The sequence below is a fragment of the Mytilus galloprovincialis genome, chromosome 1, assembly GCF_965363235.1.
Source record: "Mytilus galloprovincialis chromosome 1, xbMytGall1.hap1.1, whole genome shotgun sequence".
In the NCBI taxonomy this organism is placed as follows: domain Eukaryota; kingdom Metazoa; phylum Mollusca; class Bivalvia; order Mytilida; family Mytilidae; genus Mytilus; species Mytilus galloprovincialis.
The window spans coordinates 42046669-42066887 of record NC_134838.1 but is presented as its reverse complement, the minus strand read 5'-3'; the positions used below and the strand labels follow the sequence as shown (position 1 = coordinate 42066887).

At 31.4% G+C, this 20219-nt stretch overlaps 1 protein-coding gene across 1 annotated transcript; it reads right to left on the bottom strand.

Moving 5' to 3' along the window:
* Window positions 1–697: 697 nt before the first annotated feature.
* Window positions 698–20134, bottom strand: LOC143074965 (26S proteasome non-ATPase regulatory subunit 6-like). The gene is made up of 8 exons (XM_076250171.1): window positions 19969–20134; window positions 16618–16823; window positions 14187–14332; window positions 10874–11093; window positions 10327–10435; window positions 5616–5784; window positions 3203–3308; window positions 698–864 (listed from the first exon to the last, which is right to left on the bottom strand). Exons 1-8 carry the CDS (start codon window positions 20111–20113, stop codon window positions 796–798), a joined length of 1170 nt encoding a protein of 389 aa, XP_076106286.1. The 5' UTR covers window positions 20114–20134; the 3' UTR covers window positions 698–795.
* Between the last annotated feature and the right edge of the window lie 85 nt (window positions 20135–20219).

The following is a 20219-nucleotide window of genomic DNA, read 5'->3' as shown; positions in this document are numbered from 1 at the left end:
ATTTACCAGACTAAGTAGTAACCAGACTACTTCCGTATAATGTGGGCTTGTTAATTCCTACACAAGTTGAATTTAGAGAATAACTTCTCGAGAGAAACGTTATCTTTTGACATTGAATTTGATTTACCACTGATAACCAAACTAAACTTTCAAGGTATTTATATTTCCGCTATCCATTTTCTTTACGATATTCTAATAAAGTAATGTATTTATTTGTTAGACTAGAATACTGTTAAGTTATATACTATTTGCATCTTATAATAAAGTTAATACATGTTGATTTTTATTTAACGAGTCTGTTATTCTTACAAAAACCTAAACAGAACCAAACTAAGATCTACCGGAATACCACTAAGTACCACAAAACCTATACAGAACCAACCTTAGATCTACCGGAATACCGCAAAGTACCATGATACCAGAGTACCACGCTACCAAAGAAGGGTCGCCAGCTATAACTTTAGTTCATATATATACTTATACATTGTTATAAAACACATTATTATAGCAGCACACTAAGGGTTACACATTTATAGTTTAACATCAAAGCCTGACCGCTCGTTTTTCGTTACAGTATAAATCATGAATAAAGTTTTGATGAAGAAATTACAGATATCTTCAATTACTGTATCAAAAAATGTTTACCCTTCAATTCATAGTCTTTTGTAAAATGAGGCTAGAAAACAAAAATATTACAAAAAAAGAGTTTTATTAATCAACATGTTTACTTGAAATGAATAGCTAACAGCAATGAAATTAAATACATGTATATATATAGTCTAGCACTTTGTTCCTTTATATGTTGATAACACGACTCAGTTTCTGTACTCTGTTCAGCAAAATGTCTCCCTGTTTTATAGTAGCCTAAAAAGAAGATTTTATTAATGAGAAAGTACATAAATGATTAAAATTAGTAACAGTTAATTCATTTTATTTATAACATTGTTCCATTGTCACAATTCTTTTGCCTAGTACCATATAAAGTACTGCTTAAAAATCTTTCTAGTATTACGTACATGGGGGGACATATACTTGCCTCCCCATGCCGCTAAAGTTATATTTGCTTAAGAGCAACAAAAATACATCTATTTCCATAGCACGTTTATTTCAAAGAGACAGATAACATCACATGACAAATATGCATCATTATCATACAAAGGGACGCAACTCTCACGACTTAACTACAAAACACATACGACCATACAATACAGATACATAACATCCCGCCCCAAAAAGAAAATTTCCCAAATTTTATAAAATGGTGTATGTGTTTTTTCCATATACAATTTACAGAAAAAGAGAAAATATAATATAAATTCAAACTTCATAATCACTTCCGTATAAGACTAAAATCAGTTTCCAAATATTCATGTAAATGCATTTATAATAACTGAAATATTCGTGGCTGACCAGTTCTCACATCTAGCATCCATACACACCAGTATCAACAATGCAGAAAAATCCGAACGTCTGGCATCTCGATCTCCCCCTTAGGACCTTATGCACGCATTACGTTCATTCAACAACACAAAAAAATATGCATTTAATACATTTATTCAGTCTACTAAATGGAAAATACTAGAATATTGTCTTAAATGTAGCTGTATACATCAAATTGATAGATAATCATCAGAGACCTTTAACTCTTAAAAATGGTAAATATATAACATCAAAGAAACACTTCATAAGTTACATATGCAGTAAAAAGAAAATACGACTAATTCTCCCTCTCTAACGTGTTCAATCTCTCATACATCACACTCACAAAATAAAATAAAGATGAAACAAATGAATAGCTCCAGAAATGTCAATATCAACCTAGGTTTTATTTATGACTATTATCTCACCGCTACTGACAATCCGCTATCAAATCAGTCCACTGTTAACAGTAATATATGTATTAATAATAAAAAAAAAAAATCCTTCAGACAAAAATTTAAATGAATTCATAATTAAAGTCGGTGTTTTCCTTGTAACTGGGTAGCGTACGACGAGATAAATCTCACACGTACCGTCTGTAGTATAATTTAAATAGTTCAACACTGCAACACACTTTCCCTGCTAAATCCTAAATACACATATAGGTCAAGCTGATTAGTTAGTAAAGATAACGCCAATTACTTAAGCAATTATTTTCGAAGTACTGTAAGATGATAGGCCGGGACGTCACATGACACATGCTACAGTTTTCGGCACACATAAACATACACAGCTGTCTTCCTTATGTCCATCTCTAACGCGGTCAAAAGTTTAAAATTGTGTAGAAATTTCGATATCGTCCAACAGTCGAAATGAAAATTAAAATTCAGATGACAATAAACAATTGCGAAATGCTTTCGATAGTTATATGCATGTACAATGTAGTTTAAAAACAGTTCCTTGAATTTTACCGTTTTCTTTTGTTGACGAAAACTCCTATGGTGATTCAGTCTGAATATTAGTTTAATCCAAATTAAACTTTTGAAACATCAAAATTTTCACATAAAATCCAAAAATTGATTCCAGTGTCAACTGCATGGTACTGCTATACTCCACGTACTGAACGAAAATTCCAAGGTTTCAACGTGGTCAAAAGTTAAATAATATGGCACCGCCAACCTCGTGGGCTAGACTTTAAAAAGTTTGTTCTTCATCTTGGGGACAGCTCACATAAAATACACTCAAAGGGGTCGTTTTTTAAGTCCTCCACCATATTACGTACATGGGGGGACATATACTTGCCTCCCCATGCCGCTAAAGTTATATTTGCTTAAGAGCAACAAAAAAACATCTATTTCCATAGCACGTTTATTTCAAAGAGACAGATAACATCACATGACAAATATGCATCATTATCATACAAAGGGACGCAACTCTCACGACTTAACTACAAAACACATACGACCATACAATACAGATACATAACACTAGAAATAATATATCCAAATGGATTGCAGATACAGAATTTTGAAGCAAACCTGAACAAATATGACTCAATTTTTTGTGATGCACATCGTATACTTATATTAATTTATTGTATTCAGTCCTCTTCTTGTAGGCACCTGGTTTCATTATAGAAATTTGCAGTAAAAGTAAGTTCTATTACTTTTATGTATAAAATACTGAAAAATTTATCTCCCTTTTTGGTATAGCAGTAAAGTTAAACATGCCAATCTGTGTTTATTTCTTGCGACTTGTTACAAAGGCTGATATAAAAAATTACCTGGTATTGCCAGTTTTTACTGTCAGGTCTGTTAGTCTCAACAATGCCTTTTACTTTGTCAATTTTACAATGGAGTCGGCCTGCTGCAATAAACCTAGATAATTCCCTACAAAGCAAAAATATTTTGATAAATGAACAATTCTCTAAAACAAATAACTTCTGAAAATTTATAAAAAATATTTTAGTTGGATACTGTCGGAAACAGCAAAGATAAGGGGAAAAGGACTTAAATTGTATATATTGTATGATATAAAAAAAAGTTGATGTGGTATGATTGCCAGTGAGACAACTCTCCACAAGAGACTTAAATGACACAGAAATTAACAACTATAGGTCACTGTACGACCTTCAACAATGAGCAAAGCCCATACCGTATAGTCAGCTATTAAAGATCCCGAAATTATAATGTAAAACAATTCAAACGAGAAAACTAACAGCCTTATTTATGTACAAAAAATGAAGGAAAAACAAATATGTAACACATAAACAAATGACAACCACTGAATTACAGGCTCCTGACTTGGGACAGGCACATACATATTGGGATCTTTATTCAGAATCAGCAGAATTACAGGCTCCTGACTTGGGACAGACACATACATATTGGGATGTTTATTAAGAATCAGCAATCTATAAAGATTTCGTTTTTTTCAATGGACAACCTGCTAGATAATTAATGCAAAGCTGAAATGCTTCCCTTTTAAAACCAACCATCAACATTCTTAGCTATCATAAGAGTTTGTATAGTCTTAGCCTTGTTTACAATGTAGACCATGAATACAATTAGTTGCAGTGTTCTCCCCAGGATTTTGGGATAGCACCAGGGTAACGCGTGTCGAAATGATTTGTACAATATGTCGTGTCGCGTTTTATCGCTTATTTTTTCTTCTTGTTAGTTTTTGTGCCATTACATTTTTGTCTTTTGTTTTGTTTACTGTGTTATGTAGACTGGGTAAAAAAAAATACTGGTAAAAAACAGTAAATCAAACAGTTTGTATACTTTAATATCTTTTAAGAATAAATAACAGAAAGCACTTTTAGTCTCTAACTAGTCACTTTTTATACTTTGATCAAGCCAATTTTGTCCTTATACTTGTATAGTTACACTACACATTCCCCATTTTTGTTAGATTACACCATAACAATTAACGTTAAACAAGATTAAATTTTAATGTAGAACCGTTAGTAAATTAAATACTATTTTCCATAGCTTTAGACATGATTCTTTTAGATATCAATAAAATTATTATTAAAATCATTATTGTGTTATTTCATGATGGACATGAAAAGTATACTTATATTATCTATGTGGACACTTGTGAAAGGTTGTCATGTCTAGCTGAGTTCCAATCATTGTAAATTTATTTTGTAAAAGTTAATCATTAAACTTCTTTAATACTCTTCAGCTTTATATATGAAATGGATCTTTTCAACAACATACAGCCCTAGCTTAGTCAGTAAAAGTATAAATGATAAATGGATATACTACCTATTTAATATAATATGTTTGTGCTTTAATAAAAGTATGATTGTCAAAAATAATTTGCAATATATTTTTGTTGGTATATTCAAAGAAAGTTTTTATCCTTGAGGTAACATCCTTATATAATTTTGCATTCAATTTGTACTTTATTTCTATTTCAAATGATGGATAATATTTTAGGAGCACATTGTTGTAATAAGGCTAAATCAGGGGAAGTAACTCAAATTTTAAAAATACGCAAATCATTTATGACCAAAGGCTGGAGTAATAGAGTTTATTAACAAATGTCTGCTTGTCCCTCAAAAGTCTCATAAGTCTGTGATCATTAAGTTATGATCTCTTAATTAATTAAAACACAAGAATCATGTACATCGATTAAATCCAATCATCAAGGTTAACCTCAAAAGGTAAATCGATCACGTGGTGTAAACAATCTTCGTTGTCAGAACTGGATTGAACTGGTTTGAACTGGTCAATTTTCATCTGAAATGTTATACCCCTTGGAAAGGTTTACCGTTATATGATTTTTTTTACCGATAATTTTAGCACCACGGTGAAAAATTATACATCGCGGCAAGACCGATACCACCACGGTAGAAAATTATACATCGCGGGCCCGTGGTCCTTTAAGGGCCTGGGGAGAACACTGCGTTGTTTAAAAAAAGTTAGCAAAAATAAGAAACATTAAAGTGAAGTTCAATGTTTAGTCTCAAATGGTAAGTGGGAAGATAGAGTTATTGTAGGCATGTAGAGTAATTAGCTGATATAAATAAAGATGTTGTTCTAAATCCTATTAACTGCCTTAAGTGTGGGACTACTAAATAAATCTTGTTGAAGTAGTTATTTTCTGTACAAAAAATTATTGTCAAGATAAATTTCCAATCTTAAACATGGTACAATTGTACGAAATGACTGATTGTTTTTACTTACTGATCAACAAATTCGATAGTAACACCAAACGCAGTAGCCATGTACTGTAATGTTAAACTTCTATATGATTCCAATAATTGTGTATATGTCATTATTCTCATTTCTCTGGCATAGTACTTATAATGTGGAGCTAACAATCTGTCATATTTCATTATGTCTTCTACTTCAGCTGAAATTTTAAAAAATAAATATAGAGATGTTATTCTTAAACCATATGTCATTTACGGGATAAGAATCTAATGTTGTTTCTGGGAGATTTCATATTTTCATTTATAACCAGATGCTCCGCAGGGCGTAGCTTTATACGACCGCAGAGGTTGAAACCTGAACGGTTGGGGCAAGTATGGACACAACATTCAAGCTGGATTCAGCTCTAAATTTGGATTGTGATTAAATAGTTGACACAGCATAGGTTTCTGACACAGAATGAATGTGTTCTAATGAACTTAAAATTTTTGTTTTCTCTTAGAGCAATTCACTATGCTGTTGAATATTAATCCTCTCAAAACAAGAATGTGTCCTCAGTACACGAATGCCCCACTCGCACTATCATTTTCCATGTTCCGTGGACCGTGAAATTGGGGTAAAAACTCTAATTTGGCATTAAAATTAGAAAGATCATATCATAGGGGACATGTGTACTAAGTTTGAAGTCGATTGGACTTAAACTTCATCAAAAACTACCTTGACCAAAAACTTTAACCTGAAGCGGGACAGACGGACGGACGAACAGACGGACGGACGGACGCACAGACCAGAAAACATAATGCCCCTCTACTATCGTAGGTGGGGCATAAAAATGTTTGAAGAAATTTTCTTTTTTATTTATGAAATTTCAAATGAGAAAAATTGAACCCAATTTTTTTAATCACATCCCCCTTTCCCTTATTCCAAAACTAATCTCAATTAAAATTTCTAATGGAGTTTGCAACAATAACTACTCATTTAAATACATCATAAAATATTAAGATGTAAAAAAACTGCTTGTTATCACTGAATGTTATTTATTATAATTTATCAGTTGGTAGTAAAAAGTGAATATACATTGTATATTATATATAACAAAGATTTAAGTTGATTCTGGACAAAGAAAGATAACTCCAATTAAAAAAAAATCTTGCTATTGCACAATATTTTGCAATTAGATATTTCTTGCTTACTATTCTGGACAAAGAAAGATAACTCTAATTAAAAAAAAATTTGCTATTTCACAATATTGTGCAATTAGATATTTCTTGCCATTGCGCAATACTGTGCAATTGAAAAGACTTGCTATTGCACAATACTTAATATAATAATTTTAGATCCTGATTTGGACCAACTTGAAAACTGGGCCCATAATAAAAAATCTAAGTACATTTTTGGATTCAGCATATCAAAGAACCCCAAGATTTCAATTTTTGTTGAAATCAGACTAAGTTTAATTTTGAACCCTTTGGACTTTAGTGTAGACCAATTTGAAAACAGGACCAAAAATGAAGAATCTACATACACAGTTAGATTTGGTATATCAAAGAACCCCATTTATTCAATTTTTGATGAAATCAAACAAAGTTTAATTTTGGACCCCGATTTGGACCAACTTGAAAACTGGGCCAATAATCAAGAATCTAAGTACATTTTTAGATTCAGCATATCAAAGAACCTAACTGATTCATTTTTTGTCAAAATCAAACTAAGTTTAATTTTGGACCCTTTGGACCTTAATGTAGACCAATTTGAAAACGGGACCAAAAGTTAAGAATCTACATACACAGTCATGACAGTTAGATTCGGCATATCAAAGAACCCCAATTATTCAATTTTGATGAAATCAAACAAAGTTTAATTTTGGACCCTTTGGGCCCCTTATTCTGTTGGGACCAAAACTCCCAAAATCAATACCAACCTTCCTTTTATGGTCATAAACCTTGTGTTTAAATTTCATAGATTTCTATTTACTTATACTAACGTTATGGTGCGAAAACCAAGAAAAATGCTTATTTGGGTCCCTTTTTGGCCCCTAATTCCTAAACTGTTGGGACCTAAACTCCCAAAATTCATACCAACCTTCCTTTTGTAGTCATTAACATTGTGTTTAAATTTCATTGATTTCTATTTACTTAAACTAAAGTTATTGTGCGAAAACCAAGAATAATGCTTATTTGGGCCCTTTTTTGGCCCCTAATTCCTAAACTGTTGAAACCTAAACTCCCAAAATCAATCCCAACCGTTCTTTTGTGGTCATAAACCTTGTGTCAAAATTTCATAGATTTCTATTAACTTAAACTAAAGTTATAGTGCGAAAACCAAGAAAATGCTTATTTGGGCCCTTTTTGGCCCCTAATTCCTAAAATGTTGGGACCAAAACTCCCAAAATCAATACCAACCTTCCTTTTGTGGTCATAAACCTTGTGTTAAAATTTCATAGATTTCCATTCACTTTTACTAAAGTTAGAGTGCGAAAACTAAAAGTATTCGGACGCCGGACGACGACGACGACGACGACGATGACGCCGACGCCAACGTGATAGCAATATACGACGAAAAATTTTTCAAATTTTGCGGTCGTATAAAAAAATAATACCATTGCCCTATTGAGTATTCTCTTTTTATCTCTCTATTATCCATGTCTTTAGGCAGCTTCTGCATCTTCCTCCATTCATAAGGCCACGGTTTTTTAATTTGTTGGTTTACAGATTTTCTCCATGAAAAAGTCGGGTCGGTCGGTCGGGGAAAAAAAAAAAACCTTTCAAGACAGAAAACTGATATGCAAAATAAATATATATTTCACCTTTCTAATAATATGTTTGTTATCCTATTTTGTCATCATTTCTTAAATTTTAGTTTAATGAAATATTATTGCTCAGTTGTAATAAAAATTGCATGACATTGCCTAATAATTTCCCGTAAAAAAGGGGGTGCACGGACAAAGACGTAATTAAATTTCATAAAGGAAGACAAATTCACATAGCTCTTAATCAATTCCAGAAAACTGATAAAGAAATAAATGTAGAAGTGTGGTAAGAAAATAATTTTCAACACACGCGTCAAAAACGTAATAGACTCGTCCACTGGAAAAAACGAGAATATCGGGTTAATCTGTTGTCACGCATTCCCGTTTTTATCCAAATGGACGAATTTTTTTTATTATCTATGAAACAAGAAAATTTTAAATGATCTGTTAATATTCTTACTTTAACTTGATGTCCTGAACTTCCACCTGTCCACATTTGGACAAGTCTATTTCTATGAGAAGATGCATCTTACGGACTGTTGACAAATAAGAGAAACGAACTTATTGTGTAATTGGTTTTAAACACGGGTTTCGTTCCACGAAAATATTTGTCCAAACGACATGTCAAGGTCATTAATAATTGATTTATCTATTTTTAGAAACGTAAACTGGAAGTTTCATTTTTTCACAACAGAAAGTGTTATCAATTCTGTTAGTGATTAATGCATTTCATTTTATAAAAAAAGGCTAATTTATTTATTTTTCAGGGATAATGCATTTGTTAGGGTCGGCGGGAATGAAAAAGCATGAAAAGTCAATTTTATTTTTATTCTGGAAATAGGCAAAATCAGGTCGGCGGATCCGTAAACCAACAAATTAAAAAATCCTGGCCTAAAAGAAGCAGAAAAATCATGGGAAGGTGAATTGGACAATTTTTTTTTTTAATCTTTATATTGTCACTTTCAATTGGTTTATTCTGTTGGTCACGGATTCAATATTGTAAGGCCTAAGCCATTTTTGTCTAGTATATTGTGATACATTGATGAATGATAAGTTGTTGGGTTGAATCATAGTTAATCTAGTAAGTAGTAAGCATCTGCTTACATTGGAAATGGTATTGCAATAAATCTTTGATTTTTTTTTATATTTTGGATTGTTTTGGTTCATTGTTTTTTCTACCAAGAAGTGTTTCATTTAGGCACATGGTGATGTGTTGTGTAGATTTGTTTGTTTTGGTTTCTTATCATATCTTTTGTGCAGTGACTGCAATTGAAAATGTTCTCAAAGGATAAAGATGTATTGATACAAATCTGAATCTGCAAAAAGGAAGGACATTAAGAAATCAGTTCCTATTCCAACTGATTCTCAAGATAATCCAAAATTTTTAATGAAAAATGAAAAGAACAAAATTCCAAAATGCAGATGTTGTCAATGAGTATTATAGAAAGTGACTTTCAAAGGTGTTATCTTAATATGGGGACAAAGTCCCCTATTACAGTAGAAAATTCAATAAAAATTTTTTTTAAAAAAATCGGGAAAATTTCCCGAATTTTTCGTTGTACTAATGAACTCAAAATCGTTCAATTTTTTTTTGTTGCGTTTTTGAATTTCCGCATCGGCGCAGAAATCTTCTTCCGTTTCCGGTCTTGTTTACATGAGACTTTGAATAAAATGTATATTTATCAGTCTAAGAAAGGAACTAATACTAATTCATTTAAAACAAAATGTTTGTTATTAAAATAATGTTACCTGATGACAGCGTTTCTTTGTTTACATTGAATATGACGTCATAACTTAAATAACGTCACAACTAAAATCCCTAACAACAGAACCAAAATCGGAAACGTTACGGTATATTTCCGTTTCTCTTTTTAACATTGTTGATTTAAAAAAAATCAGACTTCGTCCCCAATCACAGGTAATTCCTGCCTCATATTATTATAAAGTTTTAGTGAATATTTTTATTATTTTTTTTATATATTTATATTAGCTTACCTAACAATCTGAAAAAATCTGAATAATGGCAGTCATACATTGAGGATAGATATCTTCTAATTTTAGGTAAACCATGTAATACTTCTAAAATCTCTGATCCCTTTACAACCTGAAAGTCAAGAATATAATGTGATTACATGGAGCAAACAAAATAAGAAGAAGCATATTCATGTCAAGAGTTTTCTTCATTGACAATTTTTCTATTATTACAACAAACCTATATTCCAACAACATTGCTATTTTGTGTTATTAAATAGTATTCCTTTAAAACTTAAAAAAAAAGATTAAGCATTACTAACTTCAAAGTAATTCTTTTGAACTGGTGAAGGGTCAAATCATAACCATCCAATGCTAGAGATAAGTACACGACTATAAACCCCTCCCCCCTGAGATCGTTCCCTTTATTTGGGAGTTCAAGTCATTTTAATTTTGTTAGAATTATTGAATGTATTTTATTTTCTGCATGCTTTTTAATATCAGATCATTGATGAATTCCACATAATTATACTAATAAAAATATGTCTCTTCAAGCAGAGTAGAATGCTACCTTTTCTCTTAGATCTGGTCGGTCCAAGGCAATCATGCTGCAGATTACTGTATATGTTACAAATGAAGGATAGTCCATTAATTCATAAGATGTAAAGGTTGCAACAGTGTCCAGAAATAAACCGGCAGCTTTTTTAAAGTCCCTTATAGACATACAATACATTCCTCTGTATACTTTTAATCTGTTTCTTCTATCCCAGTCACCACCTTCGTCTATCAAGCTAAAAAATAGAATATTTAATACATTAAGGTGGCTCGTGGGTACAAAAATTTCAGCAAAAAATTGAACCTTTATTTTTTCATTACAAATTTTATTTATTACACTACTTTATGATATGGTAAAAAAAATCAACCCAAAAAATCGATTCAGTTTGGCCCCAGATGACTTTTAAAATGTTTACATCATTGAAAAAGCTCCAAATTATCTCCCTTTGGTGCAAAAATACCATTTTTTGGCATTAAATTTGAAATGTCTTTTTTAACTCATCGGTGACCACGGCTTCCAAAATATATTTGAGCTAGCCGGACATTTCATATCTGATCCCGATTTTAATCCCTTAACCCTTTCACCGATTGCTGCCCAGACAGAAGCTACTCTGAGACGATGGCTTCCCTGGCTACTTTTACTCAAGTGGGAGACCTTCATAATAAATGTCAATAAAAACTTGTTTATAGTTATTTGTGTATTTATTTCATTCACTTACACCATGTTCACAGTTTTGTTCATGTTTTGATAATTTTTTCTTCATAAAATATTCAAATTTTCAAATTTTCGGCATTATCTAGGTGAAATTCTCAAAATTCTGCTCTAAGACCCCAAATCATAATTTTTTAACCCAAAACGGCAAAATTTTGAAAAATTTTATGAGGCTGTACAAATTCCTCACACTGAACGATGTCCATTCCAAGTGTTTTGTATATAAAACGACATTTTATGTCAAAAAAGTATACTAGTTTGGCTTCAATTCTTCCATATTCTTTCAAAAAAAATGTTCCCTCATTTCAAATTCTTGTAAATTTCGTAAATTTCGTCTGATTTTGACACGGTTTTCAACAAACGGAAGCGCCATGTTTACACTTTCATCCGGGAATTCATCAAAGAAAGATAACTCATGTTTGCACTGTTTTGAGCGGGAAATATAAAAGAGGTATTCCGATCCCGGTAAAACGGGACTCATCGTCAGCTGTCTGAAGCGTGAATTCCGGTAAACCGGGACTCATCGGCGAAAGGGTTAAGACTTAGTCACAAAAGGCAATTATGGTAATCAGATGGCCATTCCAATGATTGACATTACATTTAAAAAAAAAGACGATTTCAAACTTTACTTTGATATGATATGAATTTGATGTTAGGATGTTACTGTTAAATTGGTAGTGCATCATTCAAAGTGTGCACATCAGCATGCTCATATCTGCCATAGACTTTTTATTTGTGCAAAATGACATTGTCAAAAACTTTACTTTCGTTTTCAACCGGATGTTGACTTGACAATGGTAAAACATGGACCATAAACGGATACGTAAAATCCGTGTTATTTTACAAAGCACGACTGAGAGAAGAAGCTCTTTCCACGTTATTTCTTCAACAAAATACTTGAATTGAACGTAAGATACAGGTATCATTGATAATTTTAGCATTTTTGAAGAAATGTAGGATGCATTATTAAATTTCCCACCTGTGCACATGCTCACACGTGTTCTAGTTCATACGACATAGTTCTGACGATTTTTTATTTAAAACCTTTTTCATCAAACCATGTTGATAAACTAATTTCTAATAATTTTAATCTTTTGAACGAAATCAATTAGATACAAACCGCTGAAATGTAAGAAAATAATTGTGATTAAACCGATCAATTTATACGATGTCCGGTACTGAACATAGTTCACCTGTCACCTGAACAGGTAGATTTCAGCTGTTCAACTACTAATTAGCCTTGATTAAAATTAGAAAGTATTGAAGTAGGTGTTGTTTTGATAGTAATTAATCATCATGTCACATTTATGACCGGAAATGTGTTGATGTTAAAGGCAAAAGATTGGGTCAAAAAGATCGTGCATTACATAAAAATGACCGAAAAAGCCTTGAAAAATAAAAAAGTATATGACCGTTTCATGCTTTGCCCAGCCGGACTTTTACCGGACATTATACAAATGACCGGAATATATGACCGTTTTGGAAGCCCTGTCGGTGACCTATATTTTTTATTATGTTTTCGTGTAAGCTGTACATAAACTAAATAATTGTAAAATTTAAGCGATTTCTGTAATTAGGTTATTTTTTTATTTCGATATTACCTCTATTTCTCCTATTAGTTCAACAGAAAAAAAGGACATTAACATTCGGAGGCATATTGTGAGCTTAAATGAACGGTGACCCCATTTTTCTATTTCATTTTTCTTTAAGTATATGATAAAGTTCATTTATTAAAAAATATAGAGAAATCCTATATTAGAAAAAATAATTGATTTATACCCAGGAGTCCCCTTAAATGTCAGTTAAGATTTATTAAAGGAAGTATGATTCCACCTACTGTAATTTAACAAATGTTTTACAGTATTGTTATTATCTTTTCTGATTACAATTTTCAATGATTAATTAGTTCTTTTATAAACAATGTGTATGTGTGTTTCATTTATTTGAAAAAACCAACCTACTCACATACTTTTTATAGCAATAAAAGATACCATATGAAACAAGTTTGTGTCCAGGAATGTATTGAGCATGTAAAATATTTATGTAAATCAATTATTAAAATTATTTATTTAATCTGTTTACACAATAAGTTTGATTTTAAGTGCTTCTTGATTGAAAATTAGCATGAGTAGCTGCAATTGTTATGCCTATATTAGACCTATGTCTGTCACCATGCTCCCAATATTAATATTTTGTCAAAATACTTAAAATACAGAACTGCTGACTCTAACTGAGGACCTGACTTCACAGTTGGACATGATGTTGTCTATCAAATAATTCTCAATCTGACCTTAAATATTTAGTTATATATTATGGAACTTCTTTTACATGTTTTATAGGCTCAACATACAATTCTTAAAAAAAACCCAAAGAAACCCTCATCTTTGGTTAATGGCCTAATGGCAGCTCAGTTCAAACTCATCTAGACTGTAAGCTGCAGATTTAATTCTTTCTAACATTTTTACTAGTTTAAAAGTCATATACATTTTTAAATTATCAACAGGATTTCTTACTAAAATTTGGATTTTTAATTATTAAATTGGATTCTATCTAAGCGTTAAATAAATAAAGATTACAAGAACTACATATTATAATGAAAACACTTTAAAATACAAACGTTTGTGCTTTTTCTAGATTCCTTGTGATGAGATCATGATCCATATAATACAATCCTATTCTGATCAAATGAAAAACCAAATCAAGTCTGTATCCAAGCGTGACAGTTTTTTCTTGTGTCTTTCTGAACTGTGCTAAAGATGCTTCCTATAAATATTAAATCATTCAAAATTATAATCGTTTTTTTCTTCTCTCCTTTAAACATCATCATGATCATGTACATGTTATATATGTAGTAAGTTTAGATGAGTTATTTATGAATATTCTGTAAACATCAAATTTCAAATCCAGCTCTTGTCAATTTTACAAATTTTAAAATTTAATTAAAAATATCTTCTTGTTTTCAAAATTCCAATAGGGAACATACCTTTGATAATTGTATAAATAAACCAATTGTTCAGACGTTTCGGCCATTGGCCTTCTTCAGTTATTTATTATTCCTCTAAACTACATGGCTGACATTTCTTTTTTCAAACATTGAAAAGATGTTATAGATAAATGTCCTTGGAAACATCATGACGTCATAATACTCTAACGTCATAATAACATGACGTCACAATACTTTTGTATGAATGAAAGTTAAATTATATAAGTTTTGATCAATTAAAGTCATTCCTTTTTAACGTTAATTCCAAATGGTCTAATTGTATTTAATTTTTGCATCCATTGTGCCTCAATATATCTCCTGTAATTTGCGGATTTATCGTAAATCTGTTGCAGAACCTGAACTGTGATGTCCTCTTTACAATGATCCTCTTGGTTAAAATGTTCTGCCACAGCTGTATCTCTATCATGTCTGATATCTGCTAGATGCTCTTTTATTCTTTCGTTGAGTGATCTTTCTGTTTCTCCAACATAGACATAGTGGTTACATTTTTCACAGTGAAGTCCATAAATAAGGTTCACCAGTTGACATCCATGAATGTTCTTTTTGAGGTTGAATGTTTTATCTCCGAGTATAATTTTTTCTTCATGTCTTTCAATATCGCAAACTTCACATTCTTCTTTACATGTTTTGTTGCTGTTGTAGTTAGTACATTTTTTGGTGATCTTATTTAGTTTTCCATGTACAATTATGTCTGCTAAGTTTCTATCTCTTCGATAAGCTACTAGTGGTGGTTCTGGAAATATTTCTTTCATCAAGTTACAGTTATGTAAAATATTAATTCTTTTTTTCACAATGTCATGAATATCAGGTAGTTAATCAGTAAAGGTTACAACAAGAGGTATGCGTTCTGATGTTTTTTTAATTTTATTTTTTCTCTGTAATAACTCTTTTCTATTTAAGTCGTCTGCTCTTTTTAGTTGGTTTTCAATAAATTTTCCATTATAGCCTCTTTTTCGCAGTTGTAATTTTAGTTCTTGTCTATGTTTATTGAAAGACATGAAGAAAAAATTATACTCGGAGATAAAACATTCAACCTCAAAAAGAACATTCATGGATGTCAACTGGTGAACCTTATTTATGGACTTCACTGTGAAAAATGTAACCACTATGTCTATGTTGGAGAAACAGAAAGATCACTCAACGAAAGAATAAAAGAGCATCTAGCAGATATCAGACATGATAGAGATACAGCTGTGGCAGAACATTTTAACCAAGAGGATCATTGTAAAGAGGACATCACAGTTCAGGTTCTGCAACAGATTTACGATAAATCCGCAAATTACAGGAGATATATTGAGGCACAATGGATGCAAAAATTAAATACAATTAGACCATTTGGAATTAACGTTAAAAAGGAATGACTTTAATTGATCAAAACTTATATAATTTAACTTTCATTCATACAAAAGTATTGTGACGTCATGTTATTATGACGTTAGAGTATTATGACGTCATGATGTTTCCAAGGACATTTATCTATAACATCTTTTCAATGTTTGAAAAAAGAAATGTCAGCCATGTAGTTTAGAGGAATAATAAATAACTGAAGAAGGCCAATGGCCGAAACGTCTGAACAATTGGTTTATTTATACAATTATAAAAATATCTTGTCAAAAGCTCTTCTTTACAAAGAATGTTAGTTTTTTCAGAATAGTTACTCGCTCTTTAATTTAGATGAGCTTGTCAGGTTAATTTAAAACTAAAAGCTGACGATTTATCCATTCTCAAGCACAAATTCTGAATGTCAATTAATTTCACATGCACTACTTTGTATATATCTACAAATGATCAATCAATAGGAATTCTTGAGTCAATTTTTACTTCTGTGAATATTCAGGAAATCCGTGCCTGGCATCATGTACATTATACCTATAAATTTTTAATAGAAATGAACATCAATCATTCAAAAGTGGTTAATATGCTTAATTGACTCACCATCCAACATTTGATTTATATTTTAAATTTTGTATAAAATGGAATATTAATAAGGTACATGTAACATGATGTCAAACATTTATATATCAAAATGTGCATGTATACGTACCTTGTCTCCAATTTTACACAAATATTCTGCCTTTTTCAACATAAATTCCCTAATTTCAGATTCTCCCAGATTTTTCTCAGCATCTTCAATAGCATCATCCAGTCTTTTTAATTCTGCTGTGTTTGAATCCTTCATTTTCTTTACCAGACCAGAATCACATGGCCAGCCGAACTCTTTACAAACCTCCTCATAATATGGTGCCATATCTATAAATAATAACATTATTATCTTTACAACTCTTTGACTCTTTGGTTATTAGTTTTCAAAATGTTATGCAAATTGTGTATCTAAACATTGTCGATTTAATGAAAAAATATTAGAAACTTATTAGGAACATTACAAAATTGATTTTCTCCTCTCAGTTCTCAGCCTCTGTGACCAGGACCTTTGTTTAACAAGGCAGCATGTATAAACCAAATGAGCTACAGAAGTACTACGGTGCAGTCCGGTGTATTCATACACCTAAGACATTTGACTTCAATTTATAAAACTGATAAAACAAATTCATAAAATCATCTGTATGTATGGTTTCACCCTTAAAAATTTAAGGAATCCCTGTTTTGAGAATTCTTCGAATGTTCAGTGAGTTCGTGCATGCCTGCTAAAAATAGCATCTTTGAAATAAAAAAATATATTGATGCTAAGAAATATTGTTATATTTGAACCAAGTAGACTGCCAAAGATGCAGAGCAAAATCTGTTTAAATCTGATAAAATTGTGACATCAATCTTAATTATCATGATTATCAGATGATGTATTTTTTTAATGAAAATTTTTTAAATATAGTTAATCTTTTCTGTTCCTTCGGAAGACTAAAATAATATGGGGACTTCGTCCCCTATTACAGTAGAAAATTCAAAAAAAAAAAAAAAAAAAAAAAAAATCGGGAAAATTTCACGAATTTTTCATTGTACATTTACTAATGTACTCAAAATCGTTCAATTTTTTTTGTCACGTTTTTTAATTTCCGGATCTGCGCAGAACACATAACTCTACTTCCTTCTTCCGGTCTTGTTGTCGTGAGAATTTGATTAGTCTAGTAAAATATAGGAACTCAAGGAACACAATACCAATATTTCATTTTTAATCATTCTTTGTCTTTGGTATGAATAAACGTTACCTGATGCATTGCGTTTCTTTGTTTACATTGAACATGACGTCATAACTTAAATAACGTCACAAGTAAAATCCCCAACAACAGAACCAAAATCGGAAACGTAACGGTATTTCCGTTTCTTTTTTTTAACAAATATTTAAGTTACAAAAAATTAATTTAAACAAACTTTGTCCCCATTCACAGGTTATGCCTGCCTCATATTAAAAAGAATGATTCTATATGCATGATATGTGTAACATAGCTGATATGATGAAATCTTCTTCCTCCTGGTACGGGAAAGACTCCGGTGCCAGAGTGTGGAATATCCCGGAACTGTGGCGCTATGTAAATCATGTACATGCAAATGGAGGTTGAAAATTGTTATAGCAAAATAAAATCCTTGCCACAGTTCAATTACAATTTAAAATAACACTAGTTGCAACTTAAAGTTAAACATATTCATATTATGTACAGTGGCTTAAATACAATAACTAATTAGCCAGACAGGATCCTTCAAATGTTAAGGCGGAGATACCACCGTTGAAGGGAGGGTGACATGCAGATAGCTTCTGGGAGACTGTTCCAGACAGCAATAGTGCTTGGAAAAATTGATGACTTAAAAAAGTCTTTATTTGTATATATATGTTTTAATTTATGTTGTCCTCTAGTACGCCTGTCAGATTGAATCAGGACGTCCTTAGTGACTTCAACTAACCCCCCATTAATCTTATAAAGTTTAGCTTTTGTTCTGCGGGATTGCAAGTTTTTCCCATTTTAGTTTGTTCAACATACCAGTGACAGCTCCTGGTGATCTGTCATTATATTCATTAAACACATATCTTGCTGCCTTACACTGTATCTGCTCAATTTGGTTTATTTGGTTTTGTTTGTATGGATCCCAAACTGGTTAAAGAAAACAGTCTGTAATTGTTTGCATTATGCTTATCTCCCTTTTCAAAAATTGGGACAACATATGCCTGTTTCCAGTCTTCTGGGATTCATTCATCATTTATGGATTTTTGAAAAAAAGAGTTCAATGGTTACATGTAGGTGGGGGCTTTTTGGTTTATCTTCCTTCATAAATGCACTTTTAAATTGTTCATTTAAAATATTTTATTGTGTTTTTGATTGTGTTTGTGGGTCACTATAATGCTCATCTTTGTTTTTTACATAAATGATCAATTTCTTTGTTTGCCCAAGGATTTGTATATTTAGTTTTTGTCATTTTACTTGGTATATTTTCATTGTAATATTTTATTATTCCATCTCTAAACTTAATCCACCACTGATCTATAGTAAGTTCTAATGTGGTCTGGCTTACCAAATCAGATATAACTGATATGGTAATATTTTTATTTTTTTCTAAATCTACCTTTTTCCATAAGAAAATTTTGTGGGGGCATTGTGTAGCCCTTTTAGGTTTACAAATGACATCAACAAAAACTATGTTGTGATCCGATATTCCAGGTATTGATTTAATTTTAGTTCATGTAGTTATAAGTGATGGTTGGTTGGTATAAAAGATGTCTAAAATATTATCTTTCCTAGTAGGAAAATCTACTAGTTGCTCTAAGCCCTGATTGTTTAGGGTATCCAAGAAGGTTTCATTTAATTCCTCCGTGTACATTTTGCCTTCTATTATCATGGATGGCTAATCTATATCAGGAAGATTAAGGTCTCCACTTATGCAAAAGGTTGAATTTTTAAACTTAAGTTTTAAATTATTTATTTCAAATAACATTTGTTAAAAGTAGTTTATATCAGATTTACTTGGTGGTCTATTAACTGACACAATTATCAGGGATTTTGAATCTGTTATATCTATTTGTGTTGCAATCAGTTCTACATTTTTGCTACAATAAATTTGAAATCGGGTGATGCACAATATCACCGGCCGTGCGGACACATTGGGTACTCCACTGTACCCTTAAATAGATCAACCACTTATGGTAGACTAAGATACTACATTCTCTTACATCATTTCCCATTCATTGATAAAAATGTCAACAATAACACTGTGCTGATTGAAATCACACAAAAAAAAAATATTTTTCCATTTCATTTTCAGTACAAACATGATAAGGTCACTAAATTTCTTAGTTGCATAAAGATAGACACTCATTGGAACACTATCAACTTAAAAAAATATACAAATTGGACTAAATAAGCTTGACAATTAAAAATAATGGTTTAGTGACAAAGCAAAATTGAGAAATAACTGATGAAAATTTCTCTAAATGATATGTTTTTCTTACTATTTTCCTCTGCAAACTTGAGGATTTTTGTTTTAATTTCTTTATCATTTTTGTATTTAGGTGTTTGTAACAAGAATTTCCATTGTGCTAGCTCATAATTTGGATTTTTCTCCAACCCTTCTTCTTCTAAGTTTTCCACCGGCATGTTGACAACCGGAAGTATACAATTTACTGCGTGACAGTATCTGTTTGGTGTTTTGTATGAAATAAATAAGCAATTGTACCAATTTTGTCCTATGTAGATAATTTAC